This window comes from Hypanus sabinus, chromosome 7 (genome assembly GCF_030144855.1).
Source record: "Hypanus sabinus isolate sHypSab1 chromosome 7, sHypSab1.hap1, whole genome shotgun sequence".
Taxonomy (NCBI): Eukaryota; Metazoa; Chordata; class Chondrichthyes; order Myliobatiformes; family Dasyatidae; genus Hypanus; species Hypanus sabinus.
Window position 1 is genome coordinate 120956218 of NC_082712.1, and position 26261 is coordinate 120982478.

Sequence of the window (26261 nt, forward strand, 5' to 3'; positions counted from 1 at the left end):
TGCCGCCCGTGCAGGAGGGCGTCCGTGAGCTTCGCCGCCTCAGTAGCCCCACGGTATCCGTTGGTCACCGGCGCCGGGAAGGAAGGCAAGCCGCCGCGCAACTATGCAGCCCGCTCGCCAATGACTGGCCACGCCTGCTGTTTGGACTGACTCGCGGGGCGGGCATCGCTTTGAAGATGTGGCGGCGGTGGTTGTGAGGGACAAACTGGGTGGGTGTGTGCACAGGGGAAGGGATCTCTCTCTCTCTCTCCCAGTGCTGTATCCCTCTTTGTGTGTGTGTTTGTGTATCCAGCACCACCCTCCCCCCTCCCCCGACACTCCTCACTGACAGTGCAAAGGGAGATGGACTCGCGGCGGCGGCTGCTACCGCACTGAAAGGATGTGGCGCTTCCCTCTGAAGAAGATCCGCAAACAGTTCAAACTGCTCCTACTGCTCGTCCTGCTCACATTCGGCATCTGGTTCACATACCTGCACATCGCGGTACTCAAGAGCGGCAGAGCACTCAAGCTGCACCTTGCCTACGGACGCGGTGAGTATGCTGTTTATTAACTGAAACGAATAAACACCCTCCAGTCTCACACTAGGTTACTGTGCCTGAAACCTTCTACAGATCTTGGCAGGCGGCACAACTTCAACATGACAAACTGCAAGTGAAAAATAAAATTGTTGGTGTTTATTTTATTCTCAAATATGCAAATAGATTGGTCTATAGCACGGTTAACACGGCCAAACGCATCTTTCTAATTGTGATTTTGTGCAAGTAGAACATTTTTTGTTTCAAATTAGAAACGGGAACATTTGTTGACTGCATCGCGAGCGAACTTGTTTGAAGTTTCTCTTAAAATAAACTTAGGTTACGGATCTGTTGGTTGGAACACCTGATGATATCCAGGAGTTGTTCAAATGCGCTCTTACACCAGGTGCACGGAATGTATGCGTATGAAATTTGCCTGTGGTTTCTCAAACCAGGAAGAGAAGTGTCACGGTGATCTATGCTTGTCCTTTTTTCGTTCATAGTGGTATAATGTGACCCCGAAGCTGTAACATTGTTTATTAGTAGAGTACAACAGTAACTACTTTAAGGCGGTAGTACTGACATGTTACAGGGTGTAGGACACCACGAATTCAACCGAAACCAAACCAGATTCAGACTATCCAGCTGGAGCGACAGAACGGAGGGGTAAAATCGGATATACGTAATGTTTTCTACGCTGTTATTTGTCGGCAAATTGCCATCTACGTTCCTGTTTGACTAACAACTGGCACGCAGTTAAATTTATGTATGGATGTCAGAGGCTTGAGAGAGTAGTATGCTTTATTGTATGCTATGAGAGACTTGCCTGGGGATGAGAGTCGTGCATGTCGAGGATGACGATCCGCGCTGTTAGCAGTTTGAATGCAATCTGGACCAAGTTTTTTTTAGTGTTTTGCACAAGCACATGTTTAAAACGTTTTAAAATAGTTCCCAAGCCTCATTCCATCCTGCCTTTGACGTGGGCTGAGGCTGGACACTGCTCGCTGAATGTGGGATTGAGACGGGACATCATTCCGGGAATGTGCGGACTGAGACTCGACATCGAGTCGCGCAATGCAAACTTGCATATGGAATCTTCGCAATTATTTCATGTCTTCGTGACTCGTGCCACTTTCTGTTGACACTTCGAGCTTCTAGGTGGCAACTTGTTGAACTACTTACCTCTCATGCACGGTATTTATCCGGATGCGTACAGAAGAATATTCTGATTAGTGCAGAATAATAATATCTGAATCAAGGCAGAGAAGGCAATTTAGTTATTGGTAGAAATAATACGTTTTTTCCCTCAGATTATTCTGTTTTTATTTTCTAGCATCCATTATGACTTATGCAGTTTTCCATCCATCATTGGAATTGTTTCCCAAATTCAATTTAAAATGTAAAAACAACCAAATGTAGGTGAATGCCATAAAATGTTAGCTATTATTATTGTTACTTATTTAATATTCAACGTAAATTTATTATCAAAGTACATATATATTTACATATACAACCCTGAGATTCATTTTCTTGCAGGTGTACTCAATAAATTCATAACGGAATAAGAGAACACAATAGAATCAATGAAAGACCTCACCAACTTTGGTGTTCAACCAGTGTGCAAAAGACAACAAACTGCAAATACAAAAGTAAATAAATGATAATAATAAATACATAAGCAATAAATATCAAGAACAGGGGATGAGGAGTTCTTGAAAGTGAGTCCATAGGTTGTGCAAACATTTCAATGATGGGGCAAGTGAAGTTGAGTGCAGTTATCTCCTTTGTTTCAAGAACCTGATGGCTGAGGGGTAATAACTGTTCCTGAACCTAGTGGTGTGAGTGCTGAGACTCTTGAGCTGGTGGAGGTCCCTGGGTGAATATTGCTTTCCTGTGACAATGATCCCCATGGATGTGCTCATTGGTGGGGAGGGCTTTGCGGGCTGTATCCATTACTTTTGTAGGACTTTCCATTTAAGGGCACTGGTGTTTCCGTACCAGGCTGTGGTGCAGCCAGTCAATATACTACCCATCACACATCTGTAGAAGTTTGTCAAAATTCTGGATGTCGTGCCTAGTCTTCGTAAACACCTGAACAAGTAGAGGCACTGTCATGCTTTCTTCATAATTGCACTTGTGTGTTGAGCCTAGGACAGGTCCTTCAAAATGATAACACTGAACAATTTAAGGTTGCTGACCCTCTCTTTTTCTGATCCTCCAATGAAGACTGCCTCGTGGGCATCTGGTTTCCTTCTCCTAAAGTCAATAATCAGTTCCTTGGTCTTGCTGACATTGAGTAAGTGACTGTTGTGGCATCACTCAGCCAGATTTTAAGTCTCCCACTTATATGTTGATTGGTCATCATCTTTAATTTGGCCTACGACGGTGACCAAGAGTTAGAACAATGCTCTCTGGCTTAGAATTAATCACAGACATCTGGAATTCAGGTCATGCTGTGCTTGATGAGTGTGCATCTAAGGCACTTGCTCACCTTAATGGCTGTCAAACTGCTTCACTGAAATATTATGCTTTCCGTTTTGATTGTATCAAGATTCTCAGTAAGATCTTTCATTTATATCCCATACTCCTGTCCAGTGTTTACTAAATATTTTATCAATGGCTTACACTTTCTGGCAATGAATAAGGCAGGGATTTATTGCCTACCTATAGCTGTTCTGAGCTGCCTGGCTGCTGGGCTAAGGGCTAAAATCACACACAGGTCAGATAGGCATCGATCAGGTACAGCAGTTTTATTAAAAAATTCATATTCGCTTTCAAAACCTTTCTTTTTCAGGTTTAAAAAAAATCACTGTTTTCAGAAATAGTCAGCCACCCTTGTAGTTATACTAAGTATTCTCCATTTACTATTTCAATTACAGGTATTATCTGTAAAATATTACTTTGTTAAACTCCTTTCCATATTTTTCTCATCTTTGTTCTTCCTACTGTTGTCTCTGTCATCGAGGAAATGGTAGTGTAATGGTCTTAGATTAAGCCCTAAGTTTTGGAGAATGAAGTGGAATTTAATGATCACAAAGGCAGATGACTGCAATAAAAATATATATCTGATTTGTTGATGTCCTTTAGGAGAGAAATCTGCTGTCATCTCCTGGTCCTAACTACATGCCTCCAAATCTACCGGAAGCCCCATAAGCAGTCCCCCTACTCCCCTGGCCAAACTCTTTTTCACACAAAACAATTTCTACCTTAACTCTGCTCACTTCCTTGAGATCAAAGGGGTTGCCGTGGGAATCTGTATGGGTCCAAGCTGTGCCTATTTTGGAACACATGCAACAGGTGCTGCTTTAGTCATTGATAGGAATGGAGTCTATTCTCCAGTACATCGACAAACAAATTGGTGATGCTTCCATTTGTTTCAGCATTGTTGCTGCCAGTTTCAACATTTCGAAGGAACCCTTCCCCCTTTTGACTCACTGGATCCATTTTCTGTTTCCACCAACACCCATGCTACACCTTTCCTGTAACCACAGGAGTCCAACCGTTCCAGGAACCAAAACACTCCTCTGGGTAAAGGAATGATTTCCTTGTTCTTTCACTTGGTGGCCTGTGTTCGGTATCCTCAATTTCCATACGTTAAAGATAAAGAGTGCACTTCAGGTAACTATTTTGTGACACCTTTACGCTATCTGCAAGGTTGATCTAAATCTCTTAGTCACCTACTAATGTAATTCTATATCCCGCCTTCTGTTTGAGTATTTCCAATTAACCTGAATGTAACCTTAATTAACAGCATCTGAAAAGGATTACAGTCTTCAAAATTAACTTTAATGTAGAGTCATAGTCATAGTAATGTAGAGTCCACCCCTTCCCTGTAATTTTCTTTTTTTGACTGGTTCTTAGATCAGAGTTGTTGACACTGCACTTCGTCAAATACTGTACTAACACCACTTCCACCTTCTCTTTCATATGTTTTGCCCATGTCTGTGTTTTGACAGGTGTTTTTGACACCTGGAGTAAACATTGAGGAACAAGTGCTGCTTAATTGGACAATTTCCATTGCTCTGCTGATGATAGATAGTGGACTTCCAGTCAAGATGGAGCTAGAAAACAATGATTCCTCAGGTGAAATCTTCTAGATAGCCAATCTCTTCAATTATTTCACCTTTTCTATGCCTTCCGCTTGTTCTTTTTGTCTTGTTTCTGTTTCCAAAATTGTTGGAGTGTGTGATGTGCAGTTTGGAACTTGATCGAATGACCTAGTGCTCTGCTGTGTCTGGAGAGCTGCCTTGTAGAGAAGATTAGAGACGGGAACCCGAAAAGGGCCGAGAACATGAACTGACTCATGAAAAAGGCTAGAGACAGAGTACGTGGTCATGAACGACTCCATCTTGACACGGCAAGGAAGATTGAAGCATCGAGGTGACTGCAGAGGGGTTCAGCGATCGTTCCCGCGGAGGCCAATGGGGCAATGATGGTCAGCGGCATTTGTAACTGGCATGGCAGTCACTCTTCATAGAAGGACTGAGTTCATGCAGCTGCTCTCCATATATGCTGATGGAAAGATATTTTGATATTCTGAGATTTATGTGATCATTGGACTGTACTTCATATTGGTTTCCTTCAGTTTATTGGTGTTTTCTTTCTTGTGGCCAATGTGAATGATCTGTTAATTTTTTTTGTGTGTGGGGAGTGGGGTTGGGACTTTTGATGCTATTGTCACTGTGTTTTTCTGCGAGTGAGAAGGTTGGGGATTGTTATTGTTGCTGTTTTTTCTGCAGGTGAGGGGTTAGGGATTTGTTTCTATTTTTGGTTTTTATCTGTGTGGGAGGGATTGGGGATTTGTTGATATTATTACTGTTTTTTTCTGTGTGGGAGGGGGTGGGGTTTTTGGTGTTTGTGAGTTTTGTTTCTTATTCTTTTTTGTGCTGGGGTGGGGAGGGTGTAAATGTCTTTTCTTTCAGCTACACCCATGGTCTTTTTGTATTCCATGGCTATGTGGAGAAGATGAATATCAGAGTAGCACAATGCATACTTTGACAATAAAGTGAACCTGCGAACCTTTAGGTGGTAGGCTGATTGGGCAGTAATTGAATTTGCTGCAGAAAAAAATGCTGCTGCTTTACTGCTCCAGACACACAGGTTCAATTCTGACCTCCAGTGCTGTATGTGTGGAATTTGTATGCTTTCCTTGTTGCTATCTGGATTTCTCCTGGGTGCTTGAGTTTCCTCTCACAGCCCAAAGATGTGTCAATTGGTGGGTTAATTGGCCATTATAAATTGCTAAACTGCTCTCTAGTGTGAAACTGAATGGTAGAATCTGTGGGTGTGAGAATGCAGAAAAGGAATCTTTCCTGACATTTTGCACTTCAAAGTTTTGTGTGCTTGAAGTATGTTGTTAACCAGTTGTACATACTTTGCTGTGGTGTAGGAGCCAAGTAAACTTCCAACATCATCCTTGAATGCCTTCCATGCACTTTTCCCCGGCCCGACTAGAAGTTCTTCGAATTGCCTGCTACTGATGACCTGTTTGATTTGTGGAGCAACAAAATGCCTTCCTTAATCTTGGTTGGCATCAGTTATTCTGGGTAACAGCTGTCTCAAATATTGAAATCCTTCACAGAAAATTTTCTGCCTGATAACAGCAGATTCCATCCTTATAGTCTTGAACCCAGTAATTCTCCTTTTGCCTATGACAAACCCAAGTCTCTGACTAGATCATTTAACTCGGATTGAGTTATCAGATGAGGCTCACTCAACATAAAGGGTTCAAAATCTGTATCAGTATTTGTGTCATTTTTCATTCCTGGCTTGTGCATCATGACACCTCTAGACTCCATGTTTCTGGTGGCTTCGGTACTGAAAGATTATCGTCATCCGTCACAGTTCTCCTGGTTGAAGGAAGCTTGGGGTATTCAATGGATTTCTTGTTTTTGGCAGAGAAACCAGTGGTCAGACAAAAGTAGCAGTCTGTCACATGATACTCCTGCTCTTGCCATATCATTGGGACATGAACAGCATTGACTTCTGCATATCTCTGAGCCAAGCTCAAAGATTAACAGTCTATGTTGTGTAACAAATGTGAGGAGTCCGGGCTTTGTCTTGGTTGCTAATTTTACACCCAAAGTAGAGCTCATAGGCTTTCTTAGTAAGAGCAGTCATTCTTCCTCTTTGAGATATAAGCATATACTCATCACAAATATAACAAAACATCATGGCTGTTGCAACGTTGTTGACAAATTCTGTTATCACAAGTATTTCTGGAAATGCAATTACTTCATTACAATGGTACACACAATATGCTATGTGCAAAGAGCAAGCACATCAAAATGATCGCAAACCGAGATACATGTAAACACAATGCATAGAACAGTGTAGGCTTGATGCTTTTTTAGTGTTTCTAAAACCTGCCCTGCCATACAGCATCCGCCCTGCCTAAGTATGCCCAGGTAGACCCGGACAAGGTAGAAAACTTGTTCAGTTTACATTGTGGGCAACTTTTTAATTAACTTGATTTCTGAATTGAAGTAAGAAATAATGGCAATTTTTTAAAAAAATGATGTGTGATAGGGAAATTTCATGGTGATTTTCATGATTAGCAGCCCAAAATCCATATGATACATCCAAAAGTATTCAGGAAGCAAAATTTTTGTTGATGAAACTACTAACTAATAACTAAGTACACTTTTTTTTCTGAACTGCAATCCATAGACTATAATTCCCCTTTGAGAATTGTGCTTTTGAACTGTTGGAATGATCCAGTGTTTTCATGGTATCCTGAAAAATTTGGTGAACTGGACTTGCGAGAATGTAGGAACAGATGCGTTTTCCACTGCTGGAACGGACCGGGCCGGATTGAAGTGGTGGGGTCCAGGCTCGAGAGCGAAAAACAAGCCGATGTTCAGCCAATTTAAGCGCCATGTCAAATTAAAGAGATTAAGGTGTTGAGGCAAAGGGTGGAGGATGAACCGGTGTTCAACTCACTACACTGTGTCAGCCAGGGCCCCTCACTCGAACCCATCCCATCTGCCTGTATCTGACCTATCTCTCTCTCTTAACATACTACCATCTGGTGTGGGGTACAAGATTCTTGCCCCACTGCACTTGCCTTAACATTGAACTGACTCTGTGCCTGTGGACTTACTTTCAGGGACTCTGCAGCTTGTGTTCTGTGTGTTAATTGTTTACTTTTTTACAGTTTGCACGGTTTGTTCTTTTTTCCCTGCACATTGGATGATTGATGGTCTTTGTTGTATCGGGTTTTTCATGGATTCTATTGTGTATCTTTGTCTTGTGGCTGCCTGCAAGAAGATGAATGCCGAGGTAATTATACTTCAAAAATAAATTTACCTTGAACTTGAAAGCAACAAATTTCATGATATGTGTCTGTGATAATAAACACGATTCTGATTCTAATTCTCATATTGTTCAAGCTTGTTGCATCGTAATGTAATTGACCTCTTCAGATCATTAAAGTATCTTTTAGTGTTAACCATATATGGGACATCCTCTTCGTCAAGCTGTCTCAGGTTTTCACAAGGCTCAGTGGCCATGCCACAGTTGGTGATGGGAAGGGGGACAGGGAAAGTGAGGGGAGCTGGTTTGGAATCTGATATATCTTGTCAACAGCAATCATAAACAAAATCAGGTTTATTATCACTGTCTTATATAATGTGAAATTGGTTGATTAATGACAACAGTACAATGAAAAGCCATAAAATTACTATAAAGTATGAATTAGTGGAAAAAAAAGTAATAATAAGGGAGTGTTTACGGGCTGTTCTGAAATCTGATGTTGGAAGGGAAGAGGCTGTTTCTGGATTGATGAATGCATGTCTTCACTGTCCTGCACCTCCTTCCTGATGGTAGTGACAATAAGGGGCATGTTTCTGATGGAGAGGGCCCTTAATGATTGATGATGGATGCCGCTGCCTTGTGGCACTGCTATGATGACAGGGAGGGTTGTCCCCTTGTGGAGCTGGCTGAGTCTACAATGCTCAGCAGTGTCTTGCGATCCTCTGCATTGGAGCTTCCATATCAGCTGGTGATCCAACTCCGCGTGGAAACATGCACAAACACGAGGAAGTCTGCAGATGCTGGAAATCCTAAGCAGCCTACTCTGCACTGTACCCCAATAAATAAATAAATATCACTAAGCTGCCTTCCTCCTTCTGTTACTCCAAGTCAATGTTATTTGGGGTGTGGCACGCTTTTGAGTGTCACCTGCAAGCTGGGTAGGTAGCTTTGGAGCAGAATCTGGTCTTGCAGTCATGAGTGTAGAGGGCATATGGTAGGAGGCTGAGAACGCAACCTTGTGGAGTGACAATGATGGCGAAGGTGTTGCTGTCTGTTCTTACTGACTGGTCTATCGGTCAGAAGCTGAAGGAGCCAGTTGCAGAGGGAGGCATGATCTCCCAGGGTCTAGAGTTTGGTGATAGCTTTGCTTGGGGTAAATAGGCAGAACTGTAGTCAATAAACAGTAGTCTGATATAATTGTCTTTACTGTCCAAAATGCTTCAGAAAAGAAAGTACGTAGCTCCAGGGAGAATGGCATCCGCCGTAGACCTGTTTCAGCAGTAGGCAAATTGCAGAGGGTTGAGGTTGTCTCTGGGAAGCTGGAGTTGATGTGCACCATGACCATCCTCTCAAAGCACTTCATGATATTAGAACCACTGGGTTATAGCCATTAAGGCATAATATCTTGTTTTCCTTGGGATGATCGTGGATTTTTTAAAGCAGGAGGAAACCACAGCTAGAAGTAGGGAGAGGTGAAAAATGTCTGTAAATATCCCTGTCAGTTGCTCTGCACAGGATCTAAGGAAATGGCCAGGAAGATCATCTGGACGTGATACTTTCTGCAGGTTCAAACTCTGGAATACTGCTCTCATGTGCAATGGTGACTGTAGAATCAGGTGCACTGACTGCTGTCAGGGTAAGTGGTGACGTACCCAAAGTTCAAAGTAAAATTTATTATCAGAGTACAGGCATGTCACCACATACAACCCAGAGGTCCTTTCTCCTGTGGGTATGCTCTGCAAATCTAGAGCATAGTAACTGTAAACAGGGTCAACGAAAGAGCAAGAGCATAGAAGACAACAAACTGTTGAAATGCAACTATAAATAAATAGCAATAAATAACAAGAACATGAAACAACAAGATAAAAGATAAAAGAGATCATCGGTTGTGGGAACATCTTAATAGGTGAGTGTAATTATCCTCTTTTGTCCAAGAGCAGTAACTGTTCCTGAAACTGGTGGTGGGAGCCTTGAGATTGATGTACCTTCTGACTGATGGTGGCGGTGGTCAAAAAAAGCATGGCCCGGGTGGTGAGGATCTTTGATGATGATAGACGCTGCTTTCCTACGGCAGCGTTTCATGTAGATGTGCTCAGTGGTTCTGTTCTGTTCAAAACGTGCATAGAATGTGTTATGTTCATTGGGAAGGGATGTTCAATAGGTGGAATACTTAAGGTTTCTTATAAAAGGATAAGACTTATCAGATAAAATTACTTTAAGTGACAGGACGTGTAAGTAGCAACCAAGATGAACACAGCCATTGAATCTAATTTGGCAGGAATATAGTACTCTGAATGATTGGATGGGAGCTTCCTCTGATTGCTTTACACCCTTCTCATTGCCAAGTCAGTGATTTCATCCAGTCACTTTGATCCCTTCACTTTGGGTTAGGAGAGATGGTGGGAAGTATCTTAGATAAAATAGATGATAATCTCATTCAAGTTTCTCAGGTGACACTCCATTATTCATCTTGACTGTTTAATCTGATGGTCACTGAATCTCGATGAGCCTCAACAGGCAGCTTATAATGTGGTTTCCTACCTTTTCAAATGAAATTCCTGCATGTTCACTTCCTGTTTAATCTGGTACCCCAATTCCCAGGATGATGTCACCATGTCAAGTCAAGTAAAGTCAAGATGGGATTCTTGTCATGGTGAGGTGTATGTAAAATGAAAACCTTGCAACATCACAACCATGCAGAACATGGATTATGCATAAATTATACAGGACTGGAAAAAACTGTGCAGCAAAGACTTTAATGCATAAAAAAACATGATTAATGAAAAGTGCATGGTAGTGTAAAAGTTAGTCCATATGTTCCATTGCTGAGATAAGATTACGGTTGTGCAATTTGAGGGAAGAACCAGATGGTTGTTGGAAGGTATCTGTTCCTGAACCTGGTGTTGAGGGACTTTGGGCTTCCATGCCACCTGCTTGATAGAAGCAGAGAGACGAGGGCATGACCTGAATACCACCTTCTTGAACCTTCATGCTCCTTATAAAGGTAGTGGTGTCTCAGGATATCAAGAGATTGCTGGTATCTCTCAAGGTCAACTACAGCCTGTCAGATATATTTTCATTGAGCTTAACAGTATTTTTTGTGAAATCTTTTTACAAAATTGACTCCATTGTTAAAGCCTTATGGATCTTCTGTAATCCCCAGCACCTCTTCACAAGGTAGCACGATTTAGGAATCGCTGTCTTAGATACAGAGTTAGAAGTGTGTACGTTTGCCAACATATACATATGTGCATGATGTGCAAAATATCTTCTTGTGAGGAAAGGTTAGATTGTAGAGTTTAAAGGAAGGGGTGGGGCCTGCTTTAGTGACTGCTTATGCAGATCCACATGAATTTCAGCCCACAACTTTGATGTAATACAGTCTGCTTTTGCTTTTATATTTCCAGAGAAAAATTCCCATCTCCATAATGATATTGAAACTACCTTCGTAGATGTTCTTCCCAGTAGCCACTGTCTACACTCAGGCTGTTCATTCATGAGGGATATCATAATGAATTTCCAAACCTGAGCTTCAAGTACAAGAGATTACGAGGGAGTATTAGGGGAGCAGCAGTTGATTATTCAATATTTACCTACAAAGGGGTCTTAAGGCTAATTGTGATTCCCTGCTGCTCACTCATGTTCAAATCGGATAACTAGTATATAACAATTCAGTATAATGTTCGAGGATATTCAAATTTCTGGAAGATTTTGTTTATCTTTTCTGGAAATGAAATCCTGTGGATTTTCAGTGCCAATGCCATTTTTTGCAGTCACCTTTTCTTTGGCATGACAAATTCATCTTTTAAGACATAAATTATGATAAAACATGGACAATTTGAAAGAGAATGAAACTTTATTATTAATAGCCCTTCTTAGCATGGGTGGTGGGGGTCCTTGATGATAAATACTGATCTTCTGTAACAACGCTCCAGGTAAATGGGCTCAATGATGGGGAGGTCTTTACCTGTGATGGACTGGGCCATATCCACTACTTTTTTATAGGATTTTCTGTTCAAGGGCATTGGTGTTTCCATACCAGGCCATGATGCATGATGCAACCAGTCAATGTACTCTCTACCACACCTCTACAGAGGTTTGTCAAAGTTTCAGAAGTCATACCGAATTTTCACAAACTTCTAAGGAAGTAGAAGCACTGCCATGCTTTCTTCGTAATGGCACTTACATGCTGGGTCCAGGACAGATCTTAGAAAATGATAACACTGAGAAATTTAAAGTTATTGGCCCTCTCCACCTCTGATCCTCTGATGAGGATTGGCTCATGGACCTCAGGTTTCCTTTTCCTGAAATGAATAATCAGCTCTTTGGTCTTGATGATGTTGAGTGAGAGGTTATTGTGGCACCACTCAGCCAGATTTTCAGTCTTTCTCCTATATGCTGATTTGTTACCACCTATGATTCGGCTAACGACAGTGGTGTCATCAGCAAACTCGAATATAGTATTGAATACATGCTTAACCTCGCATTCATAAATATAAAGTGAGTAGAGAAAGGGGATAAGTACACTGTCTTTTGGTGCATCTGTGCTGATAGAGATTGTGGAGAAGATGTTGCCAATTTGAACTGACTGGGTTCTGCAAGTAAGGAAATCGAGGATCCAATTGCACAAGGAGGAATTGAGTCCAGTGTCTTGAAGCTTATTGATTAGTTTTGAGGGGATGAGTGCTGAGCTGTAGTCAATGAAGAGCACCTGATGTATGCATCTTCACTGTCCAGATATTCCAGGGTTGAATGAAAAACCATTGAAATGCCATCTGCTGTTGGCCTGTTGTGACAGTGGGCAAATTGGACCAGATCTAAGTTGCATCTTGGGCAGGAGTTAGTATGTTTCTTCACCAACTTCTCAAGGCACTACATCACTGTTGGATATAAGTGCTACAGGATGATGGTCATTGAGGTAGCTTACCATGTTTTGCTTATATAATTGAAATCTGCTTGAAACAGGTAGGTACCTCAGACAACCAATGCGAGAGGTTAGAGATAATGGTGAAAACTCCATTCAGTTGATCAGCACAGATCTTTAGTACTTGGCCAGGTATCTCACCTGGGCCGATGCTTTCCATGAGTTCACCCTTCTGAAGGATGTTCTCACAGTGTTATTGGGGGCTGTGGGAGTTTGTGAAGGTACCTCCATGTTTTTACTGTCAAAGTGAGTATAGGTACCATCGAGTTCATCTGGGAGTGGAGCCTTGCTGTCACCTCTGTCACTTTGCTTCATTCTAGAGAGGTAATAGCATTCAAGCCCTGGTGTGGCTGTCAATATTGAGTGATTCAAATTTGGTTGAGATTGGCCACTTCGTACATGAGGTGGCTTTGCGTAGATTGTATCTAGACCTTTTGTATTTTACTAGGTCACCCAGGCCTGAATGCTACTGATCTGACCCTCAGCAGATTGCAAACCTCATGGTTCATCCACAGCCTCTGGTTGGGGAAGACTGTGAATGATTTTGTGGGGACATACTCATCTACAACTGTTTTTATAAAGTCCATGACAACTGTGGTGTATTCATTGAGCCAACCCCTGTGTATTCTTTCCTCTTACCCTGCTTCTTGGTCTCAGTAGTTTATGTTGGCTCTTGATACTGATATTACCGCCGTTGAGAATGTAATTTTTATTTAGTTTTTATATAGCCTTGCCTCATGATCTCATTGGCTTTCTCCAATCTTTTACATCTACGAAATCTCTGGTTATGGTGTTTTGGGTCTCCTCAATCATTGTGATAGTACTGTTTGAAGAACAATCAGCTCACTTTAACCTTGTTACACTGAACTCTATTCTTCAACTCCCCCACTGTGGCTCATAGCATATACCTTTATCCTTTTTCTCTTTTTCTCAAAATTTCTTGTGTGTCTTAGGGTGCTTCGTCTAGAAATGTTTGCAAAAATCCAAACAAAAAAACAAAAATGCTGAAAATTCTGGAACCCAGTCTTGCTATAATAGTAGATTCTCGAAATCTGAAAGTTAAGTCATTATTTACCAGTTATTAGAAGCATTGATCTTATTTCAACCCTTTGTTTACCCAGCCTTGTTTGCAGCATAGTGATTACACTAGTGAAAAATACTGCAGATTTGTGGCTACAAGAGTGTCTTCCTCCCACAAACATGTTTGCAATGTATTCAATATAGTTGAACAGACCACTCCTCTCCATTAATTTTCTGCTTGACCAAACATGAGGCTACATCCATTGGTTATGTTACTACCAATGACAAGGTAGCCATGCACCTCTGCAGTAGCTTTGCTTCTCTTTTTTCGAGTCTATGAATAGCCTAGCTTCTACCTTGGCCTCTTGTTCATTTGAATGCTGCCCACTAGTACCTTCCCGGTTCATGCTCATAACTCTTGGCTCCACTTTTCATGACAGGCTCCTGTGATGTCAAATTGGATACCCATCATCCTGTGAATATTGTAAGACAGAAGCCAAACAATGGTATTTCTGCATCCCATCCTTGATTACTAACTCAGGTGGAATCACATACCATGCCATGTTGAGTCCAATGTAATCTTGTTCATTTTCAACACCACCCTGCATCTACAGGTGCAATCTTTTCTCCTTCCCATTAAATGACATGCATTGTTTCTGATGGTACACATTAAACCCATGATGCACCTGTGGGGGGGAAGGGATTCAAGGTTTAGGGTAGCACGCCATGTGCCAGTCAAGTGATTTACTTCACTGCAGATGGTTTTAAGTTTCTTAGCTGTTATTAGAGCTAACCTAATCTAGGCACATGGACAGCATTCCACTACGCTCTTGATTTGTACTTTGTAAATGGTGGAAAGATTACGAGTGTTTAGATGGCAAGTCATTCTCTGCAGGAAACGTCCTGCTTTGTACCATGGCATTAGTGTGGCTGGTCCATTTGAAACTTTGGTCAGTGGTGATCCTATGATGCTGATGGTGATGGCAGCGGTAATGTCATTGAACCTCAAGATTTCTGAGGAACTCTAAGTGAATTTGAATATGGTGCATTTGTCATTGAACATTCCTATTACTGGCATTATGATGAAAGGAAGGACATTGGTGAAGCAGCTGATGAAGATTGGGCCTAAGGACGTTGCCTACATTTCTCTGCTGAGCCCAGGATGATTGACCACTGACAATCTCAATCACCTTTCTTGGTGTAAGATTCGAACCATTGGAATGCTTTCCCTTGAGTCTATTGAGTTAAGTTATATCAGGACTTCTTGAAGTTCCATTCAGTCCAATGCTGCTGTGTGATCAAGAGCTATCACTTACACCTTGCTTCTGGAATCAAAATCTTTGGTGCCTCAGAGATTCTGAGGCAGACAGGGACTGAATAGTCTCAAAATTTCAAATTACATTTGCTATCAATGTATACTACAGTATACTACCCTGACATTCGTCCTCCTGCATGCAGACACAAAACAATTGAGCTCATGGAGTCTATTTAAAAAAAAATACATCAAGCATCCAACGGGCAAAAGAAAAGATCAAATCGCAGAAATGGCAAAAAGCATAGCAAATAACACTCAGAGTAGTAAACGTCAAACTACAATCCCTGAAATGGTCCAGGAGCCAGAGCCATTGAATCAGTTCAGTTTAGTGCTGTGCCAATGACTGCAGCCCTCATCTGTAGAGCCATTTTGGCATTAAAGCACCTGGGTCAAATCACAAAAGTAGCAAACAAGTAGTAACCAGAAACACATGGAACATGAGCTGCAGAGTGCTCCAAAAATGAGTCCACAACTGCGGAGCATGTTCAGTGCTGAGGACATTAAACATCAAACTGCAGGGTCCCCCAGAAAAGAAAAGTCCCACTGCCACAAGCTGTGTCATGGTGATCAAATTTGCACTTTCCTCTGGCAACGGTTAGAAGGAAACTAGTCAAATGCAGGCAGATTGTGCTAAACGCCTGCTCAGCAAGGAATAGTGGAGTCCTGGTGAAACTAAAATCTTGCATTGGCCTGTACGATTTTGGAGAGTAGGTACTGCTTGTTAACATTGCTGTAAACACTTTCCTTCACTTTGCTAATAGCTTGGAGTGAAGATGAAGTTGCTTAGCAATGAATGGTCAAATAATATCAAATCATGCAGATAGTTGGTAGAAGGAAAGAATAAACTGGCTGTAGAGTTCCATATTCAACTTGCAATGTGGTACTTTGTTCTTCAAGTCATTTTTGTGTTGGATTTGTTGCCTCCTCTAGGCACAATTTTTTCCCCCCCAATATCTGGAAAGGTATTGGAAGGAAAGAAAATTCCAAGCAATGAACTATGAAGTTATTTCATGTGTGACTTAAGTCTTGACTTTAGTGGGCAAGTAAGATATTTTATAAACCCAAAGTAAATGTCCCTGTATGTTGCTCTGTAAGTGGATCCTCGATTTCCTCATCGATGGACCACAGGCTGTGCAGATTGTTGACAATCTCTTCCCGCTGACAATCTGCACTGGTGCTCAAGGATATGTGCTTAGCCTACTGCTCTTCTCTCTCTATGGCCACGATTTTAGAAATGTCATCTATAAATTTGCCAATGATACAACTGTGGTTGGCAGAAGGCATACAAGAGTGAGATAGATCAGCTAGTTGAGTCGTGTTGCAGCAACAACCAGTAAGACCAAGGACTTGATTGTGGACTTCAGGAAGACAAAATCTAGGGAACACACACCAGCCCTCATCGAGGGATCAGAAGTGTAAAGAGTGACCTGTTTCATGTTCCTGAATGTCAGCGTCTCAGAGGATCTATCCTGGGCCCAACCTATTGATGCAATTGCAAAGAAGGTATGACAGCAGTTATATTTCATTAGGATTTTGAGGAGAATTGGTATGTCATCAAAGACACTTGCAAATTTCTACAGATGTTCCATGGAGAGCATTCTAACTGGTTGCATCATTGTCTGGTATGGAGGGCCACTGCACGGTTGCAGAAAGTTGAAAATTCTGCTATCTCCATCATGGTGGGTACTAGCCTTCACAGCATCAATCTCACCTTCAAAAAGTGCTGCCTTAAAAAGGCAGCATCCATTATTATGGACCCCCATCACCCAGGGCATACCCCCTTCTCATTGCTGCTATCAAAGAGGAGGAACAGAAGCCTGAAGGCTCCCACTCAACATTTCAGGAACAGCTTCTTCCCCACTGTCATCAGATTCCTGAATGGAAATTGAACTCATGAGCAGTATTTTTTCCTTTTCTCTTTGCACTGCCTATCTGATTTATTTATTTTATTTTTATATACAGTATAGGTATTGCAGTTTATAGTTATATATTGCAAAGTACTGCTACTGCAAAACAGCGATTTCACAACAGATGCCAGTGATATTAAACCTGATTCCAAATCTGTTAATGCAGGAGCACAGTGCAGTACTCTATATAAATAAATCTACAATGATACTGAAGAATGGTTTGATCATGAATTACCTACAGAAGTGAATAAGCCTAAATTCTGATGAAAGGTCTCGGCCGGAAACATTGACTTTTCCCTCTGTAGATTCCGACTATCTTGGTGAGCTCTTCCAGCATTTTATGTGTGTGACTAAAGTTTTAATAAAAATCCCTTCTTTGGAATGGTTGGTGTTAGTAGTAACAGTTTAAAAGCATTGTTAAAGCATTTCAGCTGTTTGACAGTATGGGTGTATTGCATTAATTTAACTGTAACTAGCAGTTTGTATGATTATACTAATGAGTATTGATGTAGAATTAGGTTTAGTGAGACCCGAAGCCTCACCATTGGGACATCCTAGACTTAGTTCCTGCCTTAAACTAAACGGATAAAAGTGGTATCAAGCTGTGATATTTCTATATTAAATGATTTTGGTTGATTAAGTTCAATTCCCCAGTGACTGAGAGTCCACAGCATGAAATTGCTTATAATTCCACAATTATTGACAGTCTTGGCATGATCATAAGCCTGGCTGGCACAGAGTATAGACTTGTTACATTCAGCAGAGATTAGATCTTTCAAGTTTGTTCTTATCTATAACACTGACTAGAGTGAGCATTTGCTTATTATGTCCACACGTCAAAAAGTAGTAGGGAGCTCCAAAGTACTTTGGGGCTTCTGTGTTTTTGAAAAATTCTGACAAGTTGCAAGGGTTTTATTTTATTAAGGCGGTACAATATGCCACAACTTGAAAAATACTCTTGCCTTATTATAGACTATAGAACGTAGAACACTAAGACACACGGTACAGGGCCTTTAGCTGACAAAGTTGTGACAACCTTTTAGCTGACTCTTAAGATTAATCTAACCCTTTGCTTTAACATAGCCCACCATTTTTCTATCATCGTTGTGCCCATGGGTTTCTTAAATTCCCCTTGTTTATCTGCGTCTGCTGCTGGCAGGATGTTCCAAGCACTCACTATTCCCTGTGTTTTAAAAAAAAATCTTGCCTTAGACATCCTCTCCGTATTTTCCTCCGATAACCTTAAAATTACGTCTCTTGTTATTAGCCATTTCCACCTTGAATGCCTTTATCATACTTTATAAATCATCATGGTAAAGTATAAATGAATCTTTCAACCTCATGCATGTGAACACCGGCAGTGTTTGCCATTTTCAGTGTTCTGCAACAGATGACTTAAATTACATGAGTTGATCCACTTGCATCAGGATTGTGCTTGGATCAACAGTTTCACTGGCTGGACAAAAACAGGTGATTTGTAATTTATTTTGACTTAAAATCTATTTAGCAATTCAATTTAAGCAAGGAAATTTCTGGAAAAAAGCCCACATTGATGCAGAAAAGGAATTAAATTTTAATATCACGTTGCAGTCTCTGGGCACAGTTAGGCAGTAAAATTGTACATCCTATGTAGAGCATCAAAAACAGGTAATTGATCAATATTGTTGACCCAGGAAATCTGCAGTGGAAAAAAAAACTGAGTACATTGTGACACAGAGGTGTGAAGGATAGCATTGCTAAATTGTCCAAGTAAGATTTCTATGAAGTTATAATGTTAAATTTCTGTCATTACCAGCAGGAGTGGCCAGCTTAGAGCTTGACGTGTATGAAATGCCTTTTTGAGGAATGTTGTAATTAAATGTTACAAAGTTTAACCATGTTTCAGATTATTTAGTATTAATAAATATTAATTTGTTATTAATAAAGATAGGAAGTCAGGTGGGCGGGTATTGAAACTGGGAAGAAGGTGATCATTGGTTTGGGTACATCGATGGAAGAAGACACTGGGATGAAGCACATGACTGGGTCAAAGATCAGAAATGTGATCGGTTCACTGACTGGCAGCGGACAGAACGAATGAGAACAAGCCAATCTAGTGGTATTGATTTTGAGTGGCTACTGGGGAAAATACCAGGAAAAATACTTAAAGATAGTTGCAAAATGACAAATACCTTGGACACATGGTCATGGAATACAGAGGGCTGTTTTTTTAATGCAAAGGCATGCTTCAGTTTTCCAATTAAGGTCCATTCTGATGTATCAAGTGCTGTTCACAGGCCTTGATTGCAAAGTAGTTAAATAGGTGACATCAAAGCATGTTGCACAGTGTTCAACATCTCTGCACTTGTCTGTTCTATTCTGTGCAAGTGTCCGTCAACTGACGGATTATCTAATTCAAATTTGCAGAAATATGCTACATTGGTATGTTGGACTGGACTGCATTTAGTAGTCAGGTTTCACTTAAAGAGCACATTAAAACATAAGGTTTGGAGAATTCCTCATAATTTTTAATGTGAGTTTTGCATTAAGATAAATATTGGCTGGCAGTCCATGACGGGCTCCTCTGATTTTCCTCAAAGTAGTGAAAGAGAATATTTCATAAGATATGTCTGACAGTGCAGTGCCCCTTCATGTCTGAATTGAAGTTCTTCACCTCTCCTTAGATTCTGTGCTTGCAGACAACACATTGGAACTTGCAGTGTCCTTGGGTGAAAGTGCTCCAGGTTGGTTATGGCAGACTCTGAACACTTTCTTCACTAGAAATGAGGCTGACCTCCTCTTTGTGTTGTAAGAAAGCGGCAGTGTGCTCATATTACCATACCTGCCTTGTATCCTGTGATGCAATGCATTAGGTGGCTATAGTTAATTTAGGGAGCTTGTGTTCTGCAGGGCAACTTCAACTTCATTTATATTAAAGATACAAACTTAGTTACCAAAATGTTGACTGTTCATTCATTTCCATAGATGCTGAGTTCCTCCAGTATCTTGTGTGTCTTGGTCTGGATTTCCAACATCTGCAGACTTAGTTGTGTTCCAAATTCTCATGTTGCCTTTGTTCAGCAAGGACCACGAGTCAGATGTGGGACTGATCATTAAACTTAAAAGAAAATGATTGTCTAGAGCAAGCAAGCTCCAAATTATATCGCAAACGGCCTTTTAGGGTAAATAGAATGTAGATCATGTACTTCCCTTGGGTTCTAAAATCTGGTAAAAATTATTTAGAAAGGTGTGGACAAGAGAGTTAAGGTTTGAAACCTCACTCTTCTAGTTCTCTGGTTGACCTTTTGAATGCAAAATGCCTTGGTGTGCTGGCTGCAGTTAATACTGGCATTAAGCACATCTACAAGAGCGCTGTCGCAGGGAAGCAGCTTCCATCGTCAAGGACCCACATCACCCAGGCCATGCTCTCTTCTTGCCGCTGCCATTAGGAAGGAAGTACAAGAGCCACAAGTCCCTCACCATCAGGTTCAGGAACAGTAATCACTCCTCAACGATAAGACTCATGAATCATCACTGAACTGATCCCACAATCTGTGGACTCTTAAGGTCTCTACAACACGTGTTCTTGATACTTATTGCTTATTTACTTATTATTATTATTATTTAGAACCATAGAACACTACAGCACAGTACAGGCCCTTCAGCCCTCCATGTTGTGCCGACCCATATAATGCTTAAAAAAAAGTACTAAACCCACACTACCCCATAACTCTCTATTTTTCTTTCATCCGTGTGCCTGTCCAAGAGGCACTTAAATACCCCTAATGTTTTAGCCTCCACAACCATCCCTGGCAAGTCATTCCAGGCACTCACAACCCTCTGTGTAAAAAAAACTTACCCCTGATGTCTCCCCTAAACTTCCCTCCCTTAATTTTGTACATATGCCCTCTGGTGTTTGCTTTGTTTCCCCTGTTTTTGTATTTGCACTGTTTTTCAGTGATTAGATCAAGGTTTCTGTGAGAGATTGTGATAAAAAAAACACATTGTTTTTTTAATTTTGTGCAGTGTACAATGCTAGCATCCGCAGTGGTGGCAGTGACTGTGCAGCTTATTAGCAATCTTGTTAGCTTTCTCTCAGCCCAGTATGGCAGTGCACAGTACGACCATGTTTATTTGGTTGAGTCCATTCTCATTTTTTTGACGCAAGATAGGGGAGGCAGCTGATAATTATTGAGCTCAACTATAAAAACCATAAGGGGAAAAAGAAAATTTGATGATAAGCTTGCCAATAATGTCAAAAATGATACCAGAATATATATTCTTCAGATATATAAAGCGTAAAAGGGAGGCAAAAGTAAATATTGGACCACTGGAAAAGGATGCTGCAAAGATAGATGATAGATGAACTGAATAAGTAATTTGCATCAGTCTTCACTGTGGAAGACACGAGTAGCATGCTGGAAGATCGAGAGTGTCTGTGGCAGAAGTGAGTGCAGTTGCTATTACTAGGGAGATGGTGCTTGGAAAACTGAAAGGTCTGAAGGTAGTCACCAGGACTACACCCCAGGGTTGTAAAAGAAGTAGCTGGAGTGATTCTGGAGACATCAGTAATGATCTTTCAAGAATCAATTGATTCTGGCATGGTTCAGGAGAAATAGAAAATTGCAAATGTCACTCCACTTTTCAGGAAGGGAGGCAGAAGAAATGAAATTATGCACCAGTTAGCCTGAACTGAGTGGTTGGGAAGTCATTGGAGTCGATTATTAAGGATGTGGTTTCAGGGTACTTGGAGGCACATGATGAAATAGGCCAAAGCCAGCATGGTCTCCTTAAGGGGAAAATCTTGCCTGTCAACTCTGTTGGAATTCTTCGAAGAAATAAGAAGCAAGATAGACAAAGGAGAATCAGTAGTTATTGTGTACTTTGACTTACAGAAAACCTTTGACAAAGTGCCACAGATGAAGCTACTAAACAAGATAGGAGCCCATGGACAGAGCATTGGCTGATTAGCAGGAGGGAAATAGGGATCCTTTTGGATTGGCTGCTAGTGACTAGTGGTGTTCCGCAAGGGTTTGTGTAGGGACCGCTTCTTATTATGGTGTATGTCAACAATTTGGGTGATGAAATTGATAGCTTTGTAGCCATATTTGCAAACCATAGGTGGATGGGTGGGTAGTGTCAAGGAGGCAAGCAGACTGCATAAAGTCTTAGATAGATTAGGAGAAGTGGCAGATGAAAAATAGTGTCAGGAAGTTATGGTCATACATTTTGGTAGAAGAAATGAAAGGGTCGACTTTTCTAAATGGGGAGAAAATTCAAAAATCCAAAGTGCAATAGAATTTGAGAGTCCTTGTGCAGGATTCCCTAATGGTTAATTTGCAGTTTGTATCAATGGTGAGGAAGGCGGATACAGTGTTAGCATTCTTTTCTAGAGGACTAAGATATAAAAGCAAAGATGTAATACTGAGGCTTAATAAGGCATTAGTGAGGCCTCACTTGGAGTGCTAGGAGCAGTTCTAGGCCCCTTTTTTAAGAAAGGGAACCTCATTGAAACCTATCAAATGTTTAAAGGCTTGATAGAGTGGACGTGAAGAGGATGGTTCCTTTGTTAGGGGAATCGAGCACCAGAGGGCACAGCCTCAAAATAGAGAGACATCCATGTAGACCAGAGATGAGGAAGAATCTCTGTAGCCAGAGGGTAGTAAATTTCTGGAATTCAATGCCACAGGTGGCTGTGGAGGCCAGATTATTGGGTGTATATAAGGTGGAGGTTGAGAGGTACTTGATGAGGGTGGACATGAAAGTTTATGGGGAGAAAGCAGGAGAATGGGGTTGAGAAGGAAATGGATCAGGCATAATAAACTAGCAGAGCAGACACAGTGGGCCGAATAGCGGACTTTTGATCCTATGTTTTATGGTCATGAGCAGAATAATCAAATTCAGTATAATGATTGCCCTAACACAGCTAACAATAATCAAATACCATAAGAACTCAAAACATTCTGTCTGTGGCATGGCATTTGCTGCCTGATCTTTCAGCAAAAATACATCTGATTCTCTGTTAAACTCAAAATCTGTTAATTGCAGAACTGAACCTCTTTAACTTTGGATACAGGCTTCATCTGGCCCTAAAAACTGAGGAAGTACGACTGACAAAATAGGTTATCATGGGGCTCTGCTATAAACTATGTGTAGCAGACAACAGATAAATAGTCTATTTGTAAATGAAATACATCCATCTTTTTGCATCTAAAAGGGAACCAATTTACTTCAACTAACAGTTTTGGCTGATTAACCTTTTCATGAATGTGTTCAATGCTATTTTCTATTGTGCCTCAATGAGAGAGTCTTACAACATGGAAACAAACTATTCAGCCCATTGCATCCATGCTGATCAGTGGACGTCCATCTGTATTAGCCCTATGGTCCAGCACTTTTTAAGCAGAGGCAATTCAAATACCTGTCTGGACACTTCTTACATGTTGTCAGTGACTCTGCTTCCACCACTCTCTCAGGCAATGATTCTGGTAACAAAGAGGTCCCTCTCTCATTTTCTCTAAACCTATTCCCTGAGTCCCTTTTGTTTTATAATTTCCTAAAGTCTGCTCAATCTATACCTTCTCATAATTTTACAATATATATCTCAATCATATCTGCTCTGAACCTCCTCCACTCCAGGGAAAATGGACCCAACCTCTCCAATCACTCTTCATAACTGAAATGTTACATTGCAGGCAATATCCTGGTGAACAGCTCATGCAGAGCCATCACATCACATCATATCACATCACATTAAAAGCAAAAGTCATTGATTATGCAATACCTTTAACATATCAAGATATTTCAAATTCATCTGAACATTATCATCAATATCTAATATCCAGTCACACAAGGCAAGATTAGGGCAGATGTTCTGTTGGGTTGGGAGTTACTAGTCATCTTGGAAGGAGGTGCAGAAGGAAACTCCATAGGTCCATGCCAAAGCTGCTGAAGATAAACTTCTAAAGGCGCAGTAATTAAACTTGAAAATGGCCGAGAAGAAAGAACTAGAGGAGCACTGAATCTTCAGGGCTGAAAATTAAATGGACATGCCAGAGTATTGGAGAGGTCATTGGTTGCTTAACTGGAATTGGCAGTTCACACAGGGACAATGGATAAATGTGGTTTGATGTGAGTTAAAAAGTGTGCAACAGATAACCTCACAGAGCGGAATAAAGAGGCTGCCATGCTTTGGAATAGTGACGCCTAGAAACAACAGAGTGGTGGTTGATGGTAGAGAGACTGTGGTGGTGGCATGGATGTGTGGTCCAAGGTTGTAAGTAAACAGTTGAATCAAAGACATGCAGCTGAAGACCACAGGATATAAACAGACTGCATTTTTGAAGACACAGAAAGACTGCCAATGCTGGAACTTGCAGCAGAAAAGAAGACAAGTTGCTTTAGGATCTCAGCAGGTTTGGCAGCATTGGTGGAATCTGAAGAATGGTCAATATTTCAGGCCCTGATACAAGATTTCGAGCAGTTCCTCAGGCAGTCTGTTTTTTGCTGTGTTTCTGAATGCTGCCAAAGGGTAAGGTGCAGATGAGAATCTAGGAGGAGGATCAAAGTAAGTGTAGCCAATGCTCCAGATTAAAACAAGGACATGAGAAATTAACTTGGTAAGTAAAACCCCATACACAGAAGGACAACAACAGCAAAACAAAGGAGAAAGATAAAAGGGCCCATCATTTGAGAAGGCCACATTTCCTGAACTGCTCAGCTTTACCACGGTGCCACAGACTATCAATTGTAACTAGCAACAGTGAGACAGACACCTGTTTCTGGAGACCAAAATAAGCTACAGGAAAGACTGACTCAGATTTGGGGGACAATAGCAGTTCCTGATACATGAGAGGTTGGAAAAGAGAAAGTGAATACATGGATTGAGGGGACAAGCGTTGTTTTCTTTGAGGAGGTGATGATGATGTGTTTGAGGAAAGGAGGGGCAGGAAGCAGAATTATTAACAATATCGGTTATCGTGGTGACCTGGAAAAAAAGTATGACGGTTACACGTTGTTCATTTCTCTGAACTGCTCTGTGAGTAAAGTTGATTAGACTGTTAGAAAATCGTCTGAGTGGCCGCTCACCTTTGAAATTTTTTCCTGCAGTGGAAATTCAATGCAATAACTGAGATCAAAGTGGAGATTAGGCTGTATTTCACCAGGGTTCTCCTAATCTCTTATCATAACTTTGGTGAAATTCCAGGATAAAAGAAAATGAAATCTACTGTTTCACTTGAATTTCCACAAATCTTCCATTGAATTTAGAAAGCACAAGAGCATGTTACTTTATTAATATCTTCACTTACAGAAAGCTGTTGACAAACAATTCACAATCTTTCATTATATTCAGGATATAGGATGTCACTATGAATTAATATTAGTATGAATACAAACTCAATTAAGTGTGAATAACACAAAAATTTGAAATAAACTTTGGCTACTTAGCCATTCAGATAATAAAGCAACTTGCAAAGTCTGAGGTTAGAGGTTGACCTACAGGAAGCAACACCTTATGTTCTATCTGGGTAACCTCCAACCTGATGGCATGAGCATCAATTTCTCAAACTTCCCGTAAAGGTCCCTGAATCTCACCATTCCCCATCCCCATTTCCATTTCTCACCATATCTCCTTGCCTGTCCGTCACTTCCTATTAGTGCTCCTCCTCCTTTTTTTCCGCATGGCCTTTTGTCCTCTACTATTAGATTTCCCCTTCTCCAGCCCAGTATCTCTCTCACCAATCAACTTCCCAGCTCTTTACTTCACCCCTCCCCCCACTTGCCAGTTTCACCTCTCACCTTGTATTTCTTCTTCTCCTCCTCCCCCCACCCTCTCACTCTGACTTCTCATCTTCTTTTCTCCAGTCCCGATGAAGGGTTTCGGCCCAATACGTCGACTGTACTTTTTTCCATAGATGCCGCCTGGCCTGCTGAGTTCCTTCAGCCTTTTGTGTGTGTGTTGCTTAAACAGATCAGTTCTGAATTCATCTATTCAAACTGGGCCAAACTTTGCAACTTATGCTATTTTTTTGCACACCTTCTGGTGCTTCAAGTCCTATACGTCAGCCATATAATTTATTTCTGCTGCCACACTGCATGTCTCTGTCACTACCTTAAGCCACTCTGACATTAACGATCTCCTCATCTATCCTATCACCTCTCATTCCCATCCCGAGTTTTAATGTTCAGAAAACCTTGACCTATATCACAAACGACAGAAACTACTTGTCAATCACCACTAATAATAACACTGAACCTTATACAAACTTTGAAACAATTCCATGCCAACTTCATCCACCACCTCTTCCCTCATGTATACTTCAGACCTCCATTCCTCACCTGTTGGA

General features: G+C 41.1%; 1 protein-coding gene across 1 annotated transcript in view; it reads left to right on the forward strand.

Annotated features, from left to right (window-relative positions):
* The first annotated feature begins 321 nt into the window (after positions 1–321).
* b4galnt4a (beta-1,4-N-acetyl-galactosaminyl transferase 4a) overlaps positions 322–26261 on the forward strand; it is an 819684-nt gene continuing 793744 nt past the window's right edge. Inside the window, exon 1 of the mRNA XM_059975496.1 lies at positions 322–530. Coding sequence (XP_059831479.1) covers positions 380–530 — 151 coding nt within the window. The 5' untranslated portion in view covers positions 322–379. The remainder of the gene's footprint in view (positions 531–26261) is intronic.